Here is a 21,221-nt window from a genome sequence, read left to right on the forward strand (position 1 = left end):
TCTAAAGTAACTGATATTTCAACGCAAATCGTTAATATCCTTCGCGTGGACTGCGAGTGTACACGCACTCTGGGGAGAATTTATTCTCCGTACATGTACGTATATTCAGTACGAATATTTATGTTAAAGGGTCGTGGGTCAGCGTCGTCATCTTCCCTCCATTTCGAAAGATCGTCAAACATGAGAATTATCGTAAATTCATCTGCATCAAGGTTTGTTATCAAAAGTAAAATCTTTATTCTTCGGTTTCCAATTACTGCTAATTATCCATTCAAGTGTTATCGAGTCTTGCGAGCATATAAATTTATCAAATGTAACAAAATCGAATATCTTTCAACGATATTTGTCGAATTTCGCGTTAAATTCCGTTTGAAAAAAAATATCCTCGCTAACGTTGCGTTAATTTGTACAAAAGAAAAAGCACTCCGTACGATAGCTCGGCCTAGTTTCATGCGTTAACTAGTTCAACGTGGCAGTGAGTGGCTTCCGTAAGTCTAAGGAATCGCTAATTCTACAATTTAATGGTCGATGCATTGCAGGTTCTCACGGTGTCGTTACGAGGAGGTGTTCGCCTGTAAACTGCACATTTCGACCGACGATGGCCAGCCTGAATGCTAGCACCAGCGACGACGCTAAGAAACACAAGCAACACGAATGTTTTTCGACCTATGTATTTACAAATATAGGGCCCAGGGATTGGTGGGTTTGTACTTTACTTGCGGAACAGCATGGCTTTATAGTTGGTATATCAATCTGAAGCATAGTTTCAGTAACGTGGACGCCGAGAATTATATTAAGTGTATCAATAATATATTTGTATTCATAAAATTCGTTGTCGCGGCAAAAATACCGCAATCATCGATCGATTTACATAATCGTTTAAAATCGCGAAATACACCGTTCAAGATAATTGCAGGATTCCCTTCTTCGTTTTGTTTTTTCTCAACGTTTGGTATGTTTTCCTCGCGATCCTCTAATTAGTTTGAACGATGCAATTCGTTATTCTATGTACAAGTAAGTACTGGCCCGGGTCCCGTTCGCGCAGAAAAATCTTGCCTACTTATTTAACATTTACACTTTTGTCCCCGCCTTATTCGCTAATACGTGATATTTCGGTACAAGATGAAGTGCCCCGTGATTCGCACCCACACGCAACTGGGAATCGAATTAAATAGAATACATCTACAATTGCACGTGTCCGAAGTCGCTACCTAAATACGATCAACAATTATTAACCATAAAATAAAATACTGGCCATTTATTGACTACCTCGATAATCCTTCGATAACAAGAATACCTAACAAAGCATAAGTGTACATGAAATCGCTAACATCGCCTTCGTCGCGATGCTTGCAACGGTGTAAAAAATAAGGGACGCGTTCGACGTTACGCTTAACAAGAATATCTTAAGGAAACATACATATTTACAGTCTCTATATACATACAACAATCGTAGATTCGAGCATACTTAGGGTGAAGACAATAACTTTGTCATCTTGAATATTTCCGTTAGTTATAATGCAGCGATGAAATTTATCACGACGAACTTGCACCGTTTTGAGGAGCACTTATAGCGGCAGAACATAATTTTTTCCAAGGTCATTTTTTACGAGATTTCAAGGTCATCAATGGTTTTCTTTAACGAAACACTATATTTTTGAAATCTTTTTTCAGTTTTTGAATAAATAATAGAAACATTCAAAGTGGACGAAGTTATTGATTTATCCTGTTTAACGACACGATTGTTGATTTCGTTAACGCTCTGGGGTGGGACGTTGAATACTGTACATTATTCGTTGTATCGAAATTGTCATGGATCACTCTCTTGCTAGAAACAAGAGTCAAGGAGATCTCGGCTAGGATATTTCAAAGGCAGGCCCTATCACAGGGTAAATCAGCCTCAAATTTATAGAAATCTAAATTCTTCTGGGGATGAAACTCGGCACTACCAACTCTTCGCATTGAAAATTATTGCTTATTATAAAAAGAAAGACTTCTTAACATACCGGGGACTTTTAAAAGGGCGTGGAGGCCTCTGAAATGTTCCTCTCCGAATTGAGCGAGCCTTGGATGGTCTGTTCAGCGTGCTAAAAGCAAATCTGTGTTCGAAGCGTCTAGGTTCGGTCTCAACGGCTGAGAAAGTATCGTCCAGGCGTTTACCAGGAAGGATCCCGTCGGTCCGTGAGTAGGAGCACAGGAATTTCACCCGAAATCCCCGTGCTCTCCGTAATCGCGAGATTCGTCATGGATTCCAGCGGATACGGCCAAAGGGAGGGGGGTCGGGGTCGGGGTAGGGGGTGGACAGGTCGCGATTCTCATATCGGCGGAGATTCTTCGCGGCGTCGAGGGCAAATACGCTTGGGACAAAAGCAGAGAAGAGGCGGCGGAGCGGCGGCGACGGAGGCGTTTACATTGGCAGGCGTCGAACGCTTGTAAGATAAAGCGGTTGGCAACGTTCTACACGTGTACGCCGGTTTGTAACGCACGTTCCGAACACGTGCACCCCGCAGTTTGACGTGTTTATCAACCGATGCACCGATGTTGTTCTCCCTCTTCTGCGAACGCGTCTTCTCCTTCTCTCTTTCTCCCTCTCTTGTGCGATTACCGCGCGAGCGCGCGCTCGTTAATTAAAGCGGAGGACTCTCGTTAAAGTCGATTGGCTTTTGCGCAACCAGCCATCGATCGGCGACTCGCGATCCTCACCGTGATTACCCGGAATTGAGACGTTAATCCTTCATTCTTCCCAACCGCCACGGATATTTACGCGAGATTGCGCTCTAGCCAAGCGCATTTAACGATTCGGGCGCGAATGATTTGTCTCCGTGAGAACGATCGGGTAATTCCTGATCGGGCAAGAACGCAGTTAAGGATAACGCACGGTTCTGGGAATCGTTGCGCGACCATCGAGCACCCGCCGAGTTCGAGAAAAAACAGGGAATCGTATGGCTACAGGCGCGAACCAACGCGAATCGATGGATCTCGAGTGAAATACTCGCGTAGTTGGACGCTGGTTGAAAGTTCTGTTCCTTCTAGGACCTCGTCGTTAGGTCTATAGGCGCGGGTTTCCTTTTCGGCGGAGGGCTGTCTCGATCGCTGATGCTCTCCATGTCGATTTCGTCGTCCTCCGTTTCGTCTCTAGCGGGCGTCGTGACGGACTTCATGGACAAGTCCATGGGGTTGTCTTGGGGAGGGAGACAGTCCGTTTCCGCTGCTGGACTGCAAACAGGAGATCCATTTTCGGAACGTCCCTTGACGGACATCGGTGAACTCGCCGCGTGCGTTCGTTGGCTCTTCAACACCGCGTCCAAATAGAATCGCTTGGTATAGGTTTCACCGACATCCACACACGGTGAGGAACTTTGCCTGGATGTCTGCACGTTGTGGTTGTGCGCGTATCTGTCGTTGTTGTTGTTGTTGTTATTCTCGCAGGACTCCTTGTTGTCGAGGCTGATCGTGGTGGTGGTGGTGGTCGTCGTCGTTGTGGCGGAAATCGCGCTGGTGGTGTCCTCGATCACGGGTGAGTGTCGAAGTAGAGTAGACGGGTGATTTGGTACCAACGGGTGAGAAGCTCCGTGAGATGTCGCGTAGAGATGGTAGGGTGAGAACATGGTGAGACTTGGAGGTGGTAGAAAAGCTGGTGGTATCAGGGACATGCCACCAAGGTGAAAACCTAGCGGTAGGCTCATCATCTCTTTGCTAAGGGCCGAGAGATCGGCCACGGAAGGCTGCAGGTGCGAGTGCAGCGGTCTGAAGCCAGGGTGTCCGGAGAAGGCTGCTCGTCTCTCAGATATCTCCACGGAACTGTCGCTGTTGTGCGATTCCGGCGAGCTGATGCTGGGCGATGTCGAGTTCTTGTAGTCGTCCAGACCCAGCATCAGCACGTCGTCCTTTCGTTGACCAGCGTGAATTCCGATAGGCGGGCTCATCGGCTTTCGTTGTTGTTGCGCCAGTTGTTGACTCGGTAGGCTTTGCTGGTAGTGGTGCTGTTGTTGCTGCTGTTGTTGTTGTTGCTGCTGCTGTTGCTCTTGCAGCAGACAGTGGATTTTGAACCAGTTGGACCTGCGACCGTATCGCGAGCCCGACTTCGACATGCCCACGAGGAGACATTTCCTCAAGCGGCAAGCTTTGCAAGCGGTACGGTTTTTCTTGTTGATCACGCACTCGCCGCCATTTTTGCACTCCGAGATGCTGCTCAGATTGTTGTAGGATCTCCCAAAGAAAGACTGAAACAAACAAAGGAAATTGTTTGTTATTACGGAGTAATTTGAATTACAAATTTCAGGAACAATTCCTAGCGTGGTACTCTTAATAATTTCGAAGTAGAGAACTACCCGATGCCTTACGCAATACTAGGCAATCGTAATCGTTAATTATCGATACGCGCTGCACGAGCAGAGAATTTTTTGTTAGAAAGCTTCGGTTCAAATGTAAATTGAGAGTTGAAAGGTTTCGCTAGAGGATGTGCAGCGACTGTATAGCGTTCGTGTAACGCTCGTAACGAGTACAGCAAAGTCGTTAGTCCGCAACAGCGTGCTCTCGTTGTCTCATTCATGTTGTACGACGGGGAACCAACCGGTGTGGGCGCGTGCGGCCTACTGTGCTCGCGCTAATTGCCCAAATGGTGCAATTTCGTGATTCCGACACCACTGGCTTTCGTGTTCGAGCTAGAGAGTCCCCTTTCATTCGCGTACGTATATCCTCGCGTCATTTCTTTCTGATTACACCTAAGCGTGTCTACCATGTAAGGTAATTGCAACAGTCGTTGATAGTGCGTCTATAGTAAACAATTTTTTAAAAGAAATGCGTTGCTTTCAATGAAATAGTCTGGGACTATTGACTATGACAAACGAACCTTTGTTTCGAAAAGGCCTTAGATGCTTTTACCAATTCCATCCATCGAAAAATGTTTTTCGTTTCGACAGAATCATTCCGCGCCGAGTTATTCGAACTACGTTGGCGTCGTTCGAGCAAGAGAGCGAAACAGGTCGACAGAGTCTTACGAAACGCGTACAATTTAAGACCTCGTTCCTTATAACAGACATCGAATCAGCCTCGTGGCCCGAACTATGCATTTAAACTCCTCGATTGCTCCGAAACACCTACAGCTTCCTGCGCAACCCGATGGAAAATGTCGCCCTTCGCTGTGTAATGATTAGCCTTTCAACGGAGGACGCGACCGACGCACGTCCACTTTCGCTTTTTCTACTCGTACGCACACCATATTATTAATCGTATCTGGTTCGTTTGTTCCGAAAACGAGCTCTTCCAGTGGCACAGTGGTCTCGATGCGCGAAATCAATGTTTCCTCGCGGAGATCAGCGTCTAATGTCGGCCTAGTTATAGGCAAGGGGACAGCTACGGGAATACGCGCGACGCTTCAGGAGCGATGACACAATCGAGAAAATGCTACCGTTATTACATGCCTCTGGCGTACCCCCTCCTCGGCATAGAGCACACGCCGGGAGTTATGCAAACGGCTCCACTTTGAAACATCGCCGTCGCGTCTTTTCATCGTTGAACCTTCCAGCGATTGTTACGGTTTCCTTTCGAAAACTCTGACCCGCCGATAAATAGACCGGCTAATTACGCCACGGTGAACTTTCTTGGCGTTAAGAAGCGTATCTCTGACTCACGCCAGAAGAGAAGAGCGAAGAAAAAAGAACCGAGACAGGCTGAAATTCGTTCTCAATGGACGTATAACGAACCATTGTATCGTTTCCGCTGGTTTTCTGCTTTTTCACGCTGGCACACGCCAGCGAATAAACCGCGAATCGCTCGGTCGAGCTTCGACGCCAAGGATCCTCGTGGCCGCGCTCTTCAAAGTTTCACCTTCTAATACGGACACGAAATCGTGGGACAGATCTACGCGAAGACATTGTGGCAGCGCGAGCACGTGCACGTTTCGTCAATTCGCCTGTTCGTGATCCACGGTGCCCCGCTCCGAGGCGGTGCTTCCGGCGCTTCGCACTTGTCTGCCACAATTGTTTCCGCCCTAGTTCACCGTTACGTCAGCTCGACATTGTTTCGTTTCGTTATTTTCGTTTTCAGGCCCACCGTAGCATGTCAGCTCCCCCTTCTCACCTGCTCCCCACGGCAACGTTCGCTTTTACGCTCGACTCGCGGCCCGTACGCGAGACGCGGAACCTTGTTGCTCGGATATCACCTCGTGCAGGTGTAGGTCCTCGATATCGCGGAGAGAGTATTCGTTTATCTATTTCAGACATTTATTCGATCAAATCAATAGGAATGTCCCGTCGAGAATCGCAAGATTCGGAATAATGCGATCAAGCCTGGAAGTTTGCGAGATGAAAAGTGCACCCCCACAAGCTTGAAACTTTGTTACTTTGCGCAACGATCGTCGAATGGCTTCACCAAATGCGGTTGCTTTCGGGAGCTCGGTTGACACGCATGCCTAGTCAAACGTTTAACCTCGGCCACGAAGCGGTTCGTGAAAGCGATCAGCGTTTCTCAGTTTTACGAAATCGCGGAAAAGATCGCCGTTAGTGACTCGTGTTTGACGGAAAAAAAAGGAAAAAGCGCACGGGAAAATTCAACAGAAATTACGTTTTTTGTTCTTAACCGCTGCCATTTATCGTTCCTATGGTATCGTCCAGAACATCGAAAGAAAGGCTATTTCGACAGTGACACGATTAACAGTCGAGCTTGCTCTCGAGTTCAGAGAAATGAGTTTCGCTTTATTTACCCGTAAAAAAATAAAATGCGGGAGAAGACTCACCTTGCAGCCCTCGCAGGTGAATGCACCAAAGTGGAAGCCGGCCGCGGGCTCACCGCACACCTTGCACTGTTGGTTCATCTGCAACAGAAAATAATGGCTTTCTTTGAATGTCTGTCATAAACGAACGAATGCTTTCCTCCTAACAAATTTACGAATAATACAGGAAACAGTTTTGTTATCGAAAGATAAAACGTTAGCGTGTACACATAGACTGAGCAATTCATTTCTAGCGAGGGTATCTGTGTTTATACTAGTATTAGTATGGTAACACTAGGACTCAGTTTTCATCTTTGAAATCAGTCTTTTTTTAAAACTTCATTGTGTGAGTCAGTTACTCGGAACTTTGATTCGGATGAGCCGCGCGTAATAATTTTGCCAATCTCCGCCCCGGGATTCGTAATTCCAGCGACAATTACAAGCGTCCGTTACGGTGAACGACGAAACCGAGGGAAAACAACAAAATCGCGTAACGCCGTGTGTATATTTCTAGCGTTCGACGAAATCACAATGCAAGCCTTATCGTGCGCCTACGACCGATCGCATGATTGAGAAAGAGAAGAAGCTCGTTGCGCAATCCGTCGGTTTGCGCGAATCGCTGGATCGTGGCAAAGCGATGCGTGTTACGTTCAACGAGCGGAAAACCCTCCGTGCACTTGCTCTTTCTCTCTTTTTCATTCTTTTTCTGTCCCGCTAATTCCTTTCGCCTTCTTTAGCCGCTCGTCCGGAAAACAGACCGTGGTCTCGTTTTCACACCTCGTCGCTTTTGTTCCGCGGCTCGTTCTTCCTTTTGAACGGCCAAAAGTAGGCCCAGTTTCCCCAAACTGAGAACAACGCGAAGAACTACTGGTCAAGCACTGGGTGCTTCGATACTTGAAAATTTCAAATCAAAAGATATATCACGGAATTCTTAGGTCTCGATCTTACGCAAGAAAATAGTTCAAAGATTTGCATGCTCTTACAATCGGTTCATGGTTTGGTAATAGTACCAGTTTTGTTAGAAAGTGCAATACCGTTGCGTTTCACCAAGGATCTAGCAAATCCTGTCTCAGTGGATTCTGAACAACTTATTCAAATGAGATGCGTACTAATAAATATCATGTAATTGGAGACTGTTCAAAGGATTGATTGTACCACGTCTGAAGCAGGATCTGCAAGAGAAGCCTTATCGATCATAGCCGCTTAGGTGGATGTAGAGCCCCTCGGAGATCTAGAGAGGTCCCAGACTGCTTTCCTCTGTAGTATATTAAAATAAACTTTCCTCGGTAATACGTAGGTTTCTTGGTACAAAGCGCAATAGTTTCTTACATCGATTCCATCGACAAGGCATATCTAGGAGACCACGTCTCAGGCGTCGTACCGTTAAGTCATCGTTAAGCGTTTAGTAACAAATGATGCACTGGTCATAAGAGCACGTCAATTCTTCAGTTATCAAATTTCTATGACTTTGAGGCCACCTTGCAAGTACGAGGATTAGGTCGAACAACTTGACCCTACTTTTAGGTGAGAGCGCAACCTTGCATAATATTTCGAGCAACGCGTTACGGATTTTTCATCGGTCGTCAAACTACCTGTTGCCCGATACAGTTTTTACGACCGTCTCTGCACCGAGAATCCTAATGAACCTTTGGAATATGGGACAACAGCGGTAACCTACATACGTAGCCCGCGGGTGAGCCGTGTCACCTGCGGCGACTTTCATAGATGACAGACTGTCGCTAAATGGGAAAGTAAATCTCAGCTAATGGAAGAGACATCGATTGTTTGATCAACGGAGTCTCTCTTTCCTGACCTACACCCCACAGTCGTTGACTCTTCTCATTCGCGGACGCCCGACGCCTCGACGTGCCTACGCGTACTTTTAATTCCGCGTTCGATTCCAGCCTTTCTTCCCTCGACGCTTCAGCTTCCTCGTCGGCCACGACTTTCCTATCGTCGTCACACGATTCGTACGCTTCTCCCATCGTCAAGTCGGCGAGCTAGATTTACCGTGCAATCTGCCCTGAAAAATCTTGCCGTTGCGCGTTTGATCCATCTTGGCGGTTTGACCATCGCGTTGCCGCGCGTTTACTATGCAATCCGGGCTGAGAAATCTTGGCGTTACGTTTGATCCACCTTGGCGGTTTGACCATCGTGTTGCCGCACTTCTTGCTGTGCCAACTTGGCCTCAAAAGCCTCAAAACTCTTAGTATTGCGTTTGATTCGACTTGATGCCACTCCTTTGTTCTAATACTCTGGTTGGCTGATTATGCGGTGGAGATGGATTGTTCGTGCTACCTTGTTTACAAGGACTTGTCCGTAGTCTTCAATGTATTCGTTAAATTAAGAATCGAGTTGGATTGCGATAGAGTATCATTCCTCTTCGCCTTTTTCTTTAAATTCTGTTTTTGTTTGCAATCTTGATTATCCAAATGTATGTTTGGCACAAAAATAATTATCTTCAATGGTGCTGAGCCGATTTTTAGAGAATATTCGATCTGTAAGGTGGCGCGAATACAACAGTAATATCTGGATTAATCCAAGGAATGAAGTCGTTAAGAAGGTAAAAAAAAAAAAAAAAAAAAAAAAAATTGAAACGTAAATCGAAGCAAGAAACAACTTCTTCACGGGATTGTGCCAGCAGCCGTTGCTAAAGAGCATTTTCGAATCGAGGGGAAAAACTGGCGTATCCGTGCGATGAAGCAATCGTCGCGGTTTGCTCGTTGGACCTCGACGGGCTGCCCCGCGCGAAATCGAGCGGGCGGAGAGGAAGAAAGAGAGAGCGTCGGTTAATTGAATTTAAATGACGACGTATTCTCGTTAAATATAGCCTCCAGGCCTCGTTGATATTTGAAGGGTGGGGGGAGAGCGAGCATCTTCGCGTCCAGATCGGGCACGGCAGAAGGATTGTTCTGTGCTATTAATTACCGATAGATGCTGGCGGATCGATAGCGCTGGAGTCGAGCAACACTTCTTCACGGTGCGCCCGAGGTATCGCAACCTGCACTGATTGCAGGTGTGCATCCGGTAAGCCATTCAGGGGGTGCCTGCATACTCGAACGTTTCACGTTCGAGCCGCAACGTTTATGCCGTGTATATTGTTACGATCGCGTGTCGCAACCGCGTCGTTGATACCGAGAGTTTACGGGGCTTAATAGAATACGACGACGCGAAAAGAATGATAGATGATTTAATGTTCCCTTTAATAAATGACTTTTAATTACGACCTCTCCGCGGGCACAATGAGACGGTTGATTAATTAAGCTCGCCTCCCATTTGCGTCCGCGGATCGTGTTTAGGAGTTACTTAACGAAAATTGCTGCTCCTCCGTGGCTAATGATCGGAAAATATCGAGACGGTAATTATTCCTGACGAACGCCAGCTTCGTTCGAACGATCCCTCGCCATCGATGACGGAAAATGTCAACCCTCCTTTGCGAGGATCCTATTTTGCTTCGTTGTCGGCGGTATACCGAGATTATCCCCGTCGAGTTGTCTATGGGGACAACTGTGCAATAAAAAGGTAACCCGCTACCCTAGTGCTTTGTTTGAGTACGATTCATAAAATTCTGTAACTTTTATGTCTGCCGTGTTATGTGGGAAGGTCGCCAGTCGACCAAGCCGTGAGAATCGTAACGAGTCACTGCATGGTCGTAACTTTCAGCGCGATCGGTTTGCTCTCTTGTGATCATCGTCGATTCCATGGAAAGACACTCGAACGGGGGCGAAGGTGCAATCGTCGAGCACGTTTGAACGTTCAAAGGGATCAATCGAAGTTCCTACGTTGCCGCTCCGGCGATTGTCCTCCTTTCTAGAGTTGACCTTCTCGATAAAGACACTTACCGCCTCTGATCTTCCGCTTTGAGAAAAGAATGGCATCGATCGACGATCTTGGCAAGCCGCGATCGATCTCACCTGCGACGCGAGGCGTCTAGACGCGGCACGGAGGTTCCTTTCGAATTAGCGGCTTTTTTCCTGCATTTGCATGGCGCGTGAAAGTCGCACGTTGATTTAGCGGAACTATTTTAAATGACCGACGCCTCGTTACTTTCGTCGCGGCGGCGGCAGCAGGGAGACGAGAAATTTTTTCTCACGACAAGCACGGTTCCGTTTACAAAGATTCAGGATTACGCTCGGACGATTCCTATTACATTTTTCATTGATTTTTATTTATATCGATAGTCGAACGTTACAATTATTTATCATTTCGATTCGATAATTCTTCACGCATCTGTGTATAATTCACAGATGATACTTCCACGATTTGTTCTCAAGACAGGTGATTTTCTTATTTTAAACGAAGATTAGAAATAAACACCACGCTTTTCGTGTTTACTTTTCAACGTTGGATTTTTGAAAAATATGAAATCTCTTGAGTGGTCTTTTAAGCTTCAAGCTGCTTACCTACGACCCTCCTCTACTCCCCTAAAGATTGTAAAAAAATTCCGAGCCGATTTTTTGCCCTGCTAGACCGTCATTCGCCTTTTTATTGGCGAAAAACAGCTCAGGGGTGCTGAGGCAAAGTTGTCGAGCGGATTTCGAGGGTGGCCTACAGGTCATTTTTTTACTGCTCACTGTCAGCCATAATTCTCGACTGTTTGTAATAAAAACTACGGTCGTTCATACTTTGTCTTGTCCGTGCTATTATTTTTTCGATTATATTATTAATATAACGTACTCTAGATATGTTTTGAAAATAACTCAGTTAATGTCACGTTGCTTAATTTTAGTCTTATCTTAGACGAACGGGGTGAAATCGTTGGCAAAATCGATAAGAAACTTTAGTTCTAAGCTAATCGATGGTTGCGCTAGTTCAGATTTGGCGTAACCCGATCTCATCTTCTGGTGGTAACGCGATCCAGTTTACAGAATGCAGTTTCCGGTCTTTCGAAACGAAACGGCGTTCCGCAACGCGTGCTCCGACGATCGGCCTTCGCGCGATGCAACGTGGACCGTTTGTTTCCGATGCAATTCTATTATTCTCGTGTCCAACGGCAAAAGTACTCGAATGTTTATGGGTTATGGTTGTCGTATATACATGATAAAATTTATTGGTATCAAAATTCCACGGCAGTGTATACCACAACTGTATAACAATTCACTGGGAACATTGTGCTCGATATCGTCGAGATCGCGCGCTCGATACGATCTTTCAGCGGCGTTTAATGAATTGAATAATTAATCTAATCAGGACACCCGAAGGCTGACAACAGAGGCGACCTTATCGTTCTCGTGAATTCTCATGCCCGACGTGTATCGTTGAAATCTTGTCCAACCGTGACGCTTTTCGCTCCGTGTCACGACCAAAGACAAAGAAATCGGTCGGCTACACGCGCTGAAATTATGAAACGCACGCGTCCTTCGATTCGTCTGCTCGTAGGCGTGCGCGATACATTTTTACTTGCTCCATGAAACAAACGATCCGTAGGCAAATCGCGACCGCGTTCGAACAGGTGCCGTGACCAGCGTTCAGAGGCGGCCAAATTTATTGATTTATTTTACTTGCCTTTGGTAAAGGAGTTGTTTACAAAATAAACGTGACCAGAAAGTAAACAAGGTGGATACATAGCGAAACAATAGAATGGAACGTAAGTTATTTAAAATTGAAATTAAATACCGAGTAATGCATAAAATATAATGGAAGTAGAATGACACGTAGCTAATAACAAACAACAAGCTGATACGTACAAAAAATGATTTCTTATTTACTTTGTACAAAAGTTAGCGAAAAAAAAAAAACTATCTTGTCGAAAACAAAATACTGTTCGAAGTAAATGGACACAAACGTATATAAAAAATGACTACACGGTCTTTTCATTCATTTATTATTCGAATAAAATTTTGCCCACCTCTGCGCGCAGTGCCATTCGCGTGATAGCGTTAGAAGTCCCCGGGTGTCAGATTCGGGAACAGGTGTCCCAATTTTGGATCCGTTGCCCCTCGTAAACAAGAGCACGTACCTTGAATGCGACGGTGGTGAACGTTGCCAGAGAATCATCAACGAAACAATCGTTAGCAGTCCCCCTTTTAGGTAAAACACACTATCGAGCACTTTGTCACCATAACGTATCGCCGAACCGTTGCGATCACAGATTCGCGACACTGATCACTCGATCGCTGTCACCGTCGGGTACCGTGAACAGTCCAAAAGTCTTTACAGTTTCGACGAATTCACTCCGTTCCCGACGAAACCGTCTCAAAACACACGCCAAGCGCGAATGTCCATCGGTCGGTCAGTCCATCAAATCGAGAGAAAATCCTTCTCGTCAGTATACGCGGGAAACTTCAAGTCCGAAGGTCGAAGGTTCCTCTCGACGAATCTTGCGTTCGCCTCTTTCGAATGTCACTCTCGGTTGCTGGGATTGTTCTCGACAGCGAAACAGATCCACTCCGTTCGGTTGCAATCCAATCGTAGAAACAGAGTTAGCTTCTAATAGTGGCGAACCAATTTCTTAGTGTTTATCTTCACTGGCCGAACAGGACACCGGCGAAAAGGAAACGAATCCTTTGGGTCCGCGAACCGGATAACGGAAGGATACACGGAGGAAAGAAGAAGAAGAACAAGAAGAAGATTCTTGACGCGGCGATGACCGTTAGGTGAATGACTTTGGAAGGCGAGGGTGTCCACGTCGATTCTTGAATCAGCCCCCACCTCCGATTATTTTCTGCGGTCCCACTTCGTGTCGGACGATCGGTCGGGGCGCTCGTTCGTTCGCTGCCACGGCTCGTGCGCTCTCGTAAGTATACTTCGAATGGGCCTTATGGGCACACTGTGCGTCGGATCAGCGGAGAAGCGTGCAGGGTCCATCCGCGGCACAGGTGGGCCGCGGGTCCTGTGCCATGGCTTTGGTGGGGGGTCCTGCTGGACGACCGGAGGGATCCTCTCGGGGCCACGGGGAGGGGGCACAAGGGAGGGGCCTCAAAGCGCTACCCTCTCTTCGCCTCACTTCCTCCTCCTTCGACAGAACCTCCTACCCTCTCCGAGATCTCGTGGACCGATGAGACGCGGGTTCGCGCGCCGGGGCTGACGGCGTACGATAAGGATCCTGCGGTTTCGGGGACCTTTTCTCTTCCGCTACTCTTTTTCAGTCGTCTACGGATCGTTCGCGAGGATGAGATTCGTCGAATTTCTGAATCTTAGACTGTGTAAACAAAGAGAGGAGCAAGGTTGAAAATCACGTATCTATCTTGTTTAATTAAGACGTGTTCTATAACAAATTACAGGGGGTATTAGAAAGGTTCCTTCGCAATGCGGCTATCTGCTAATGAATCATCGACACTTGATCGTAGCTTTTCAAGGCTTCGATGGGTTTTAACAGATAGCTACACAGAACAGGAACTTTCCTAACAACGATTATGGGGTCACTAAAAATAGATGCATTAGATAGAAGTTGACATGAAAACGAGTATGCCGTAACCGTGGAAAATAACCAAACGGAAAAGTAGAAATTTAATGTCACGAATTGGATTTATTTGTTTTTAGTTAGATACAAAAATTTGCGAACGTTTTTCACACCTTTGCATCACAACGCAAAAAGGAACAAAATATGGTAGATCGAGATTCAGCGGATAGCGCTGTCGTAAAGTTCGTTCCAGGAATCAATTTCTCGTAGGTGGAAATCGTATTGAACAGCAGATTAACCTTGCCTCTTCCTATCGTCGGTAGTTAATTTTTTATCTAAACAAGGCACAAAGTACCTATTCGTATTACTCACGGCGCAGATCAGTGCTAAAATTAGTTTAAAGAAATAATACCCCGTACTTGCGCAGAGTAACACAATTCTCGCTACGTGTCCTTGAAGATCCAACCACGGCTGCTCGTAGATCATAGAGATCTTAATGATCGATAAGAGCTTTGGGGTTTGTGTTAGTGATATATGGAAGCATGTTCAAGCATTCCACCGTCGCCTTTCATTTATTCTATTTTAGTTTCACGAAACTAAACGTGTTACTCACGTTCCCCGAGGAGGGAGAACATATTTCGGAAAGTTCGTATTTTCACTGGATTATCGATAAACACGGCTCGGACTGGAGACACGATTGCCCTATGCCAATTAGTAATAGTAATGAGTGTGTTGTTGTATGACCGACGGCTAAAGTGCAATTAACCGAACTCGATGGTTGGAACGATAATTAGAACGATATCAGAGTCATTTTTGAACAAACATCACAAAAATTAATAGTAATCTCGTATTATTCAGGCTCTAAGTATCACAGAAAGATAATCACAAGTTGTTAATAAGGGAAACAGGGTTATTATATCTCAGTGTAACTTTCCATACAAAGTCATAACGTAGACACTGATAAAATTATTAACGAGCTTTCTAATTTAAAAGCAAGGAAAGCAACAGTTTTGAAAAGGTTGTATCTACGTTTAGTATTCATATTTAGAGTTATCAATTTTGTACTCAATTGTAGACAAACGTTTCGAATAGTATTTATTATTTTCTTCGGCACCAAAAAAAAATTGTTAATCCAAAAAAGCTTCGGTCATGCTTTTAGTCATGGCTGCCATTAAATTAAGAATTATACATTACCGAAGAGCACCGTAAACACTATTTACTAGTAATTAAAGAACGATAATGCCTGGATCGACATTACGTATAAATAACTTGTGAAACATGCATACGCGCGTATATTCGCACCCCGACGCATTAATTTCCAAGGAAAGTCAATTTAACTACATGTTAAGCATCGGTAAGATTAGCGTTCTCCAGCCAACTGCGAAACGGTTTGTAAAACACTCGTAAAACCACTTTTTATGAGTAGATGAAAGTTTGATCAGGAGTGCCTGCGGAAGGTACGAGCTCGCTCCCCTTTTCCGAAGACTAGCCAGAGGTAACTCCGATCGCTAGGGAGTTCCGCTTTTGTTTCCTGGAATATTGAGGGGATTTCTACGAAAACGTGGTGCTTTACCTAGAGCTAAATGTGTGCTAAGCTCCCCTTCCCCAGAATCGTCTGGGGCCCCGAACTGGCGTAGACGGTTTATGGCCAGCACGGAACAATAGGGGGCGTTATTTTGTTCTGTGCGAAAAAGGACAGTCGTAAAGTAATGATGGTGGTCGTCGAATCGCTTAATCGGTCCCAGGGTCCCCGAAACTCGAGCTTAGCTCTAATTAAAAAGTATGCGCACCTCTTGGCAGAGGGCACGCCGTAAAAACGCACCGTTATAAAAACTGTCGCAAAAATATCCACGATTTTCGTCGCTTCGCTCGCATTTTTACGACAGACCATTTTGTTAATCTTTACGAGCGCAAAGTGCCCGTGTTCTATTGCATGAAATCGCCCGTCCCTCGCGCTCGTTGAAAAAAAAAAAAAAGGAATGGGAAAAAACCGAAAACGAATAAAACAGGCCCACACGTTGATACGCACCAATAAAATTTCGCCGGCCAGGATGAGATCTGGGTGCAAGTTTTTCGGCTCGCTTTGGTTCGCGTCGACGGCCAAGAAATTTCCGTTAATTCTTTCCAGCGGGAAAGAAGAAAGCGCGTTTTCTCGCTGCGAGCGTACAACGCGTGGCGTTTTACCTTGAATAACAATGGTCATCGGCCATTATCGCGAACGTGGCTCACATCTCTGCGGAAAATTCGAGCTTTCGTTTTCCTGAGAGATCCTGCTTCCGTTCGGGTCTTATCACATCGCGGATCGGCTAGGACTCGTTCTATTTGAGCTTTACACTTACGTAGGTTTGGAATTTGTAAACAAAAGTGGTCGTAGTTATATTAATTGTTAATTAACTACTCTCTCGTTACTTAGTTTGAATTTCCTATTAAATTTGGCTATAAAATTCATGGAACTAATAACAATATCAATGAACAGAGAAGGTCACGCGTGCACAATTAATTTCAGTTTCCATAGACAGGAAAAGGGGTGAAAAATGATAAAGGTAGTACATGATTGTGGTAAACCTTTCCACGTGGGTCTCAGACAATGAAAGTGTCCATCTCTTTTTGACCTTTTCTCAACTTTGTTGCGAGTTGCGACAATCCACGTCCAGGATCATCTCGCAGCAAGATTCCTGCTGGTCGAAGCAAAGATGCGAGTACTTGCAAGCGATCGCAACGCTAATCACGAATGCAACGTTTGTACCACAGGTGGCGCCACGTGCACCAACTCCAAGAAACACGCCAGCCCGGCCCCCATTCAAACGAGCTAATTAAAGCTTTTTCTTTCGCCGCTGCTGATCGAGTTTCTTCCCAGGGTGGCGCGGAATTCTCACTGGCGGGGCAAAAACCGAGACGACGGGTACGTTCGGAGCCGATCAATTAGGGAAACGAGACGCAGGAATGCGTATCGCAGACTTTTTGCAATCGCGTTTTCCCGCCTGAAATCATTAGGGCGACCGATCGTCTAGACCAGGGGTTCGCAAACTTCTTAAACGTTGATCTAACAGCAAATGTTGCCTCTTATTAAAATATAGATGTACACGAATTTAAACGTGACTGGTACAGAATTTGGATTAGGTCTGGATCCTTTTGAGTCAAATAACCGACCTAAAAACCTCCACAATAGCGCCGAAACAATAGTATTATAGTAGTACACCACATTCTTGAAACTATTCGCATAAAACCATACGTATTTCCATCTATATGCGTTTGCAAAGATAAATAGTTTTACACGCGTTATGTTGCTTGAGCGGAAACATGGCACGTGGTATGTTACCGTAATCGATGATGATAAGAACTATCGGGAGTACTGATTCGCAAATTTCTGCAAAGTTAAGACAATGAGAAACAAGTCGGCTCGTTGGTCTAGGGGTATGATTCTCGCTTCGGGTGCGAGAGGTCCCGGGTTCAAATCCCGGACGAGCCCGCGGAATTTCTTTACTTTTACTTTTTACGAACCCGTACACTTTCACGCCGTGCGAGATTCTAAACTCCGTCTGGCGGTGTAAGCGTGTGCAGTAATATCTCGTCTCGAATAACGTTCGAGACACAACGTTTTGCGTTGCCTCTAACGGTACGCTCTTCTTTTTCTAATGCTGATGCTCGCCTCTTTTCACAGACAACTTCTTCTTTCACACGTCGTTATGATAATTACATTCCGGCTACGAGACAAGAGAGTGTAAACCTCGATGATAGGATAATTTCTTTATCTTCCTTGTGTATAATAGATTGTGATGATCAATGGTGCCAAAGGGTGAGAGGGTGTAATTTATGAAATACAGTTTATAGTCGACGACAATTGCATAATCACAACATTCGACTAGTATCGTCATACAAATCAAATGAAATCAGAAATTAAAGTAGCAAGTATTTTGCAGTGATCTATCCGTGACATTTACAGAGAAGGAACAATAGACGGTATTATAAGACTAAGAGATCGCGCGAGTAAAAAAGATTAGAGAACGCAGCCCTAGCCGATGGTGACATACTAGAGAGCCAACATGCAATTTTGCAACGTTTGTTTTACAAGACGAGTCAGAGTCCTCCTGGCAATATTTACTGTGTAAACAATTTGGACGTCCGAGGCCGCGTTCTGTTTTTTTGCCCGCAAATGGGACAGCCTCGAAGCCGTCGCTATTGTGCATCCAGTGGGTCGCGAATCGCGCACAATCGTAGTTAATTCGGGGCAAAAGCGTTTCGACACTTGACAGGCAGAACCAGCGTGAAGAGAAAAAAAAAACTGCCGTTCGTCGTTACACAACGATCTCGAAGACGCCCGAAAAGGGGCCATCCTCGGTTCTAAAAGTGAACGTTTGTCCAAAAATGTCCCGAGCAAACGGGGCCACAGCGTCGCCATCTACGTCGCGGCGACCATAGTTCTGGACGACCCGCGTCTTGTTTTGGATCGTGGGTTCTTTTATCGCCGACAGAATGGAATCAGGATGGGCTTCCATTCTGTACGCCTCTTTTTTCGGCCCTGGTGATTAAGTAATACGTAATTAATAAAGGCACCATTTCATTCTGATTTTTTATCGTACACGAGAACACGCTTCGTGTAATTACAGCCCTCCCTTCCCCTCCAGTTTGCCCGTAATCTTGTACACATCACGCGTACGACAGGGTCGGTCGTAAAATTCTGAACGTGCAATTAGGGCCAAGTCGTTAATTTATTTTTCTCTACGCGAGGCCTACACTTTCAGCACCGTCCTCTTATCGTTCTGTATCGCGTCGGGGCCGCACGTCGGCCCTGCAAAAGCGTTGCTAATGTTTATGGATCGCATATCAATAATGCGAGCGCCATCGGGGGATATAAAATATAATACGTAATAAATAATGTTTCGCGTTATCTTGATCGGAGGTGTCTCGATTTCATTTCGCGTGGAATTAAGAGATACTGCAAACGGTATTAAAATAATGTAGGAGTCACGTATGACATAGTAATGGTAAGAAGAATGGGAATATTATTTAAGAAGAACTTTTAACGTAATAACCATTGTACATGGTTACACGCTTTAATAAATAACGGAACGGACAGCGTAAAAGGCACGAGTTATTAATTATTATGCCAGGTAGTTTCTGGAGTTCCCTAGGTGAATTTCTCCTATTCAGTGCAAAGCTCCACGCATGACCGCACGCTCGTTATTACATATGCTCGGGTAACTACTGGCGCACCTGCACCTACGTAGGAGCGAGCTGCTTGTGGTCACCCGGACGCTCCGCGGCCATCTCTTTCAATTACCCGGGTCAGCTCGAGGTCGTTGTCGTTTATGTTCTTTTGAAGGTCCCTGCGACCAGCCACCGGACCGTTCAATGATAAAATAGCGACACTCCGACATTAAACAGTTTTTTCGCAAATAAGAAATCCTCCCTTGTGTGGGTTAACCGCAACCACGTTTTGCATCTTAACTTCTCGATCTCGAGTAGCTTTGGAGCTCTCTAAAGAGTTACGACAAGGTGACAGGATGACATGGTAGCGTCTGGAAATTCTTTTCGAGGACCACATTTCTGCAATGCGTTAACAGCCTTGCACGATAATATGTTTACTTAAAATATGTGTACGTGAAGGCTTGTTGGAATTGGAATAATTTTTTTTTCAATAATACCTAACATACATCCTATTTTACAATTTCTGTAAGGTTCACAAAAATTGCTTCATATATTTTGTTTGACAATAACCCTTTCTTGACGAAGCAAGGAGTCTCCAAGGAACAATAAAAACAAACGATACCAGGTTTCCTGGCATCCCTTAAGCAACAGTGGGAATCGATAGTCTCGCATAATCGCGATCGCGAAAATTTTCCAAGAACCTGGACTCTCAAAGGCGCGCCGCCAGATGCTTCTGCTCGAGCTAGACTTCTCCAGCGATCGACGCGTAGCAAACACGAGCTAGAGCCAATTTGACCGCGCTAGAGACGTCTCTGGTGTAATCCCCGTCGGTGCTCGAAGCAACGGAACGAGAGGTAGCCCCAACTATCCCAAGTATCGAAGAAGCTCCACCGTTCTGAGCATCGAGACCCGCGGTGCGTGGACGAGGTAATGTGGGAGAGGTCGGCGCGGGTCGGCTGAGGTCGACCGCTAGCCACGCATGCCGGAATACAGGGTGCTCGTAAAGTTCCGATTAGAGAAGACGAGACGAGACGATCGTTCGTTGGCCCGTGCACCGCCACCACGGAAGATAGGATTCTCGGAGTTCCAGGTAATATCCGAGCGTTTGGTCTCCGGTCGAGGATCGATACGCCGGGGGTTTCCAGCGTGGCGGGGACCCTGGGGTTAAACGTCGAACGTATCTCAACACCGCCAGGGGGAAGTCGTCGTGAACGCACACGTAATAAGTGTACGGACCCCAGCCTCGGGACGACTTGGCCAGTTTTGTGATTTACGCAAAGTAATCCCATTACGGGTCGCGTCGCTCGTTAACGTCACTCGAGCATCTCTACGAGGTTGAACGACGTTCTTGCCGCGGGTGAACGCACCTTATCCGAGTGCAATCTTGCTCGGACGACACGGGGAAGGGTATTATTAGGCGGTGCCAAAACCTCTTTTCTCCTTCATTAGATATTGCGTGTACGGTTGGTTACATTTATTCGTGCTCATCTACAGGGGAAAGTCACTAGAGTTGGTTTCTCCTTGGAGCAGTACCGCTTCGTGGGATCCTTTCCCTCTTAGAGGAAAATAATGTATCACCTTCCTCCATCTTTCCTCTGTCTCGAAAGACTACAACGCCTTTACCCTATCAATTAGCTGAGCTGTTCGGAAGCGTTTGACAATATCGAATGATCGGAGCGAATCACTCCAACGGAGACGAGAAATTTCGATAACGTCGCGGTGCACTGACTAGCAGCAGCAGCTCATGAATCCTTAACGTGAACGTCGATGAAATTCCAAGCATGGGTGGTCGTCGAAAGAAGTTCACGAACCGGGTCGTGAAATCCCCGTGTTGAAACACGAGTGGTGATTGAATAACGTTAATAACTGCTTCGACAGTCTGTAGCTTTGCTCCTGGTCGGCGTATTTCGTGTAACTCCTGCTAGAGAGACGACGCTCGTGGACGTTTTTACACCTTCTTTACGCGACGTTGGACGTCCATTCGCGCGAGAGCCGCGAGAACAGGTGGCACTCCCTTCG

General features: G+C 45.9%; 1 protein-coding gene and 1 non-coding gene across 3 annotated transcripts; one reads left to right on the plus strand and one right to left on the minus strand.

Annotated features, from left to right (window-relative positions):
* Positions 1–540: 540 nt before the first annotated feature.
* Positions 541–13,451, minus strand: LOC128876671 (knirps-related protein-like). Of its 2 annotated transcripts, none has more exons than XM_054123207.1 (3): positions 12,561–13,451; positions 6,737–6,814; positions 541–4,223 (listed from the first exon to the last, which is right to left on the minus strand). In XM_054123207.1, the coding sequence occupies exons 1-3, from the start codon at positions 12,576–12,578 to the stop codon at positions 3,030–3,032; spliced, it is 1,290 nt and encodes a 429-aa protein (XP_053979182.1). In that variant the 5' UTR covers positions 12,579–13,451; the 3' UTR covers positions 541–3,029. The 2 variants fall into 2 exon arrangements, with proteins under 2 accessions (XP_053979182.1, XP_053979183.1); XM_054123208.1 differs by having other exon boundaries at positions 12,672–13,450.
* Positions 13,452–17,451: 4,000 nt separating this feature from the next.
* On the plus strand, positions 17,452–17,523 carry Trnap-cgg (transfer RNA proline (anticodon CGG)). The gene has a single exon. It is a non-coding gene; the product is annotated as a tRNA-Pro (tRNA).
* The last annotated feature ends 3,698 nt before the right edge of the window (positions 17,524–21,221 follow it).

This window comes from Hylaeus volcanicus, chromosome 5 (genome assembly GCF_026283585.1).
Source record: "Hylaeus volcanicus isolate JK05 chromosome 5, UHH_iyHylVolc1.0_haploid, whole genome shotgun sequence".
Classification (NCBI taxonomy): Eukaryota; Metazoa; Arthropoda; class Insecta; order Hymenoptera; family Colletidae; genus Hylaeus; species Hylaeus volcanicus.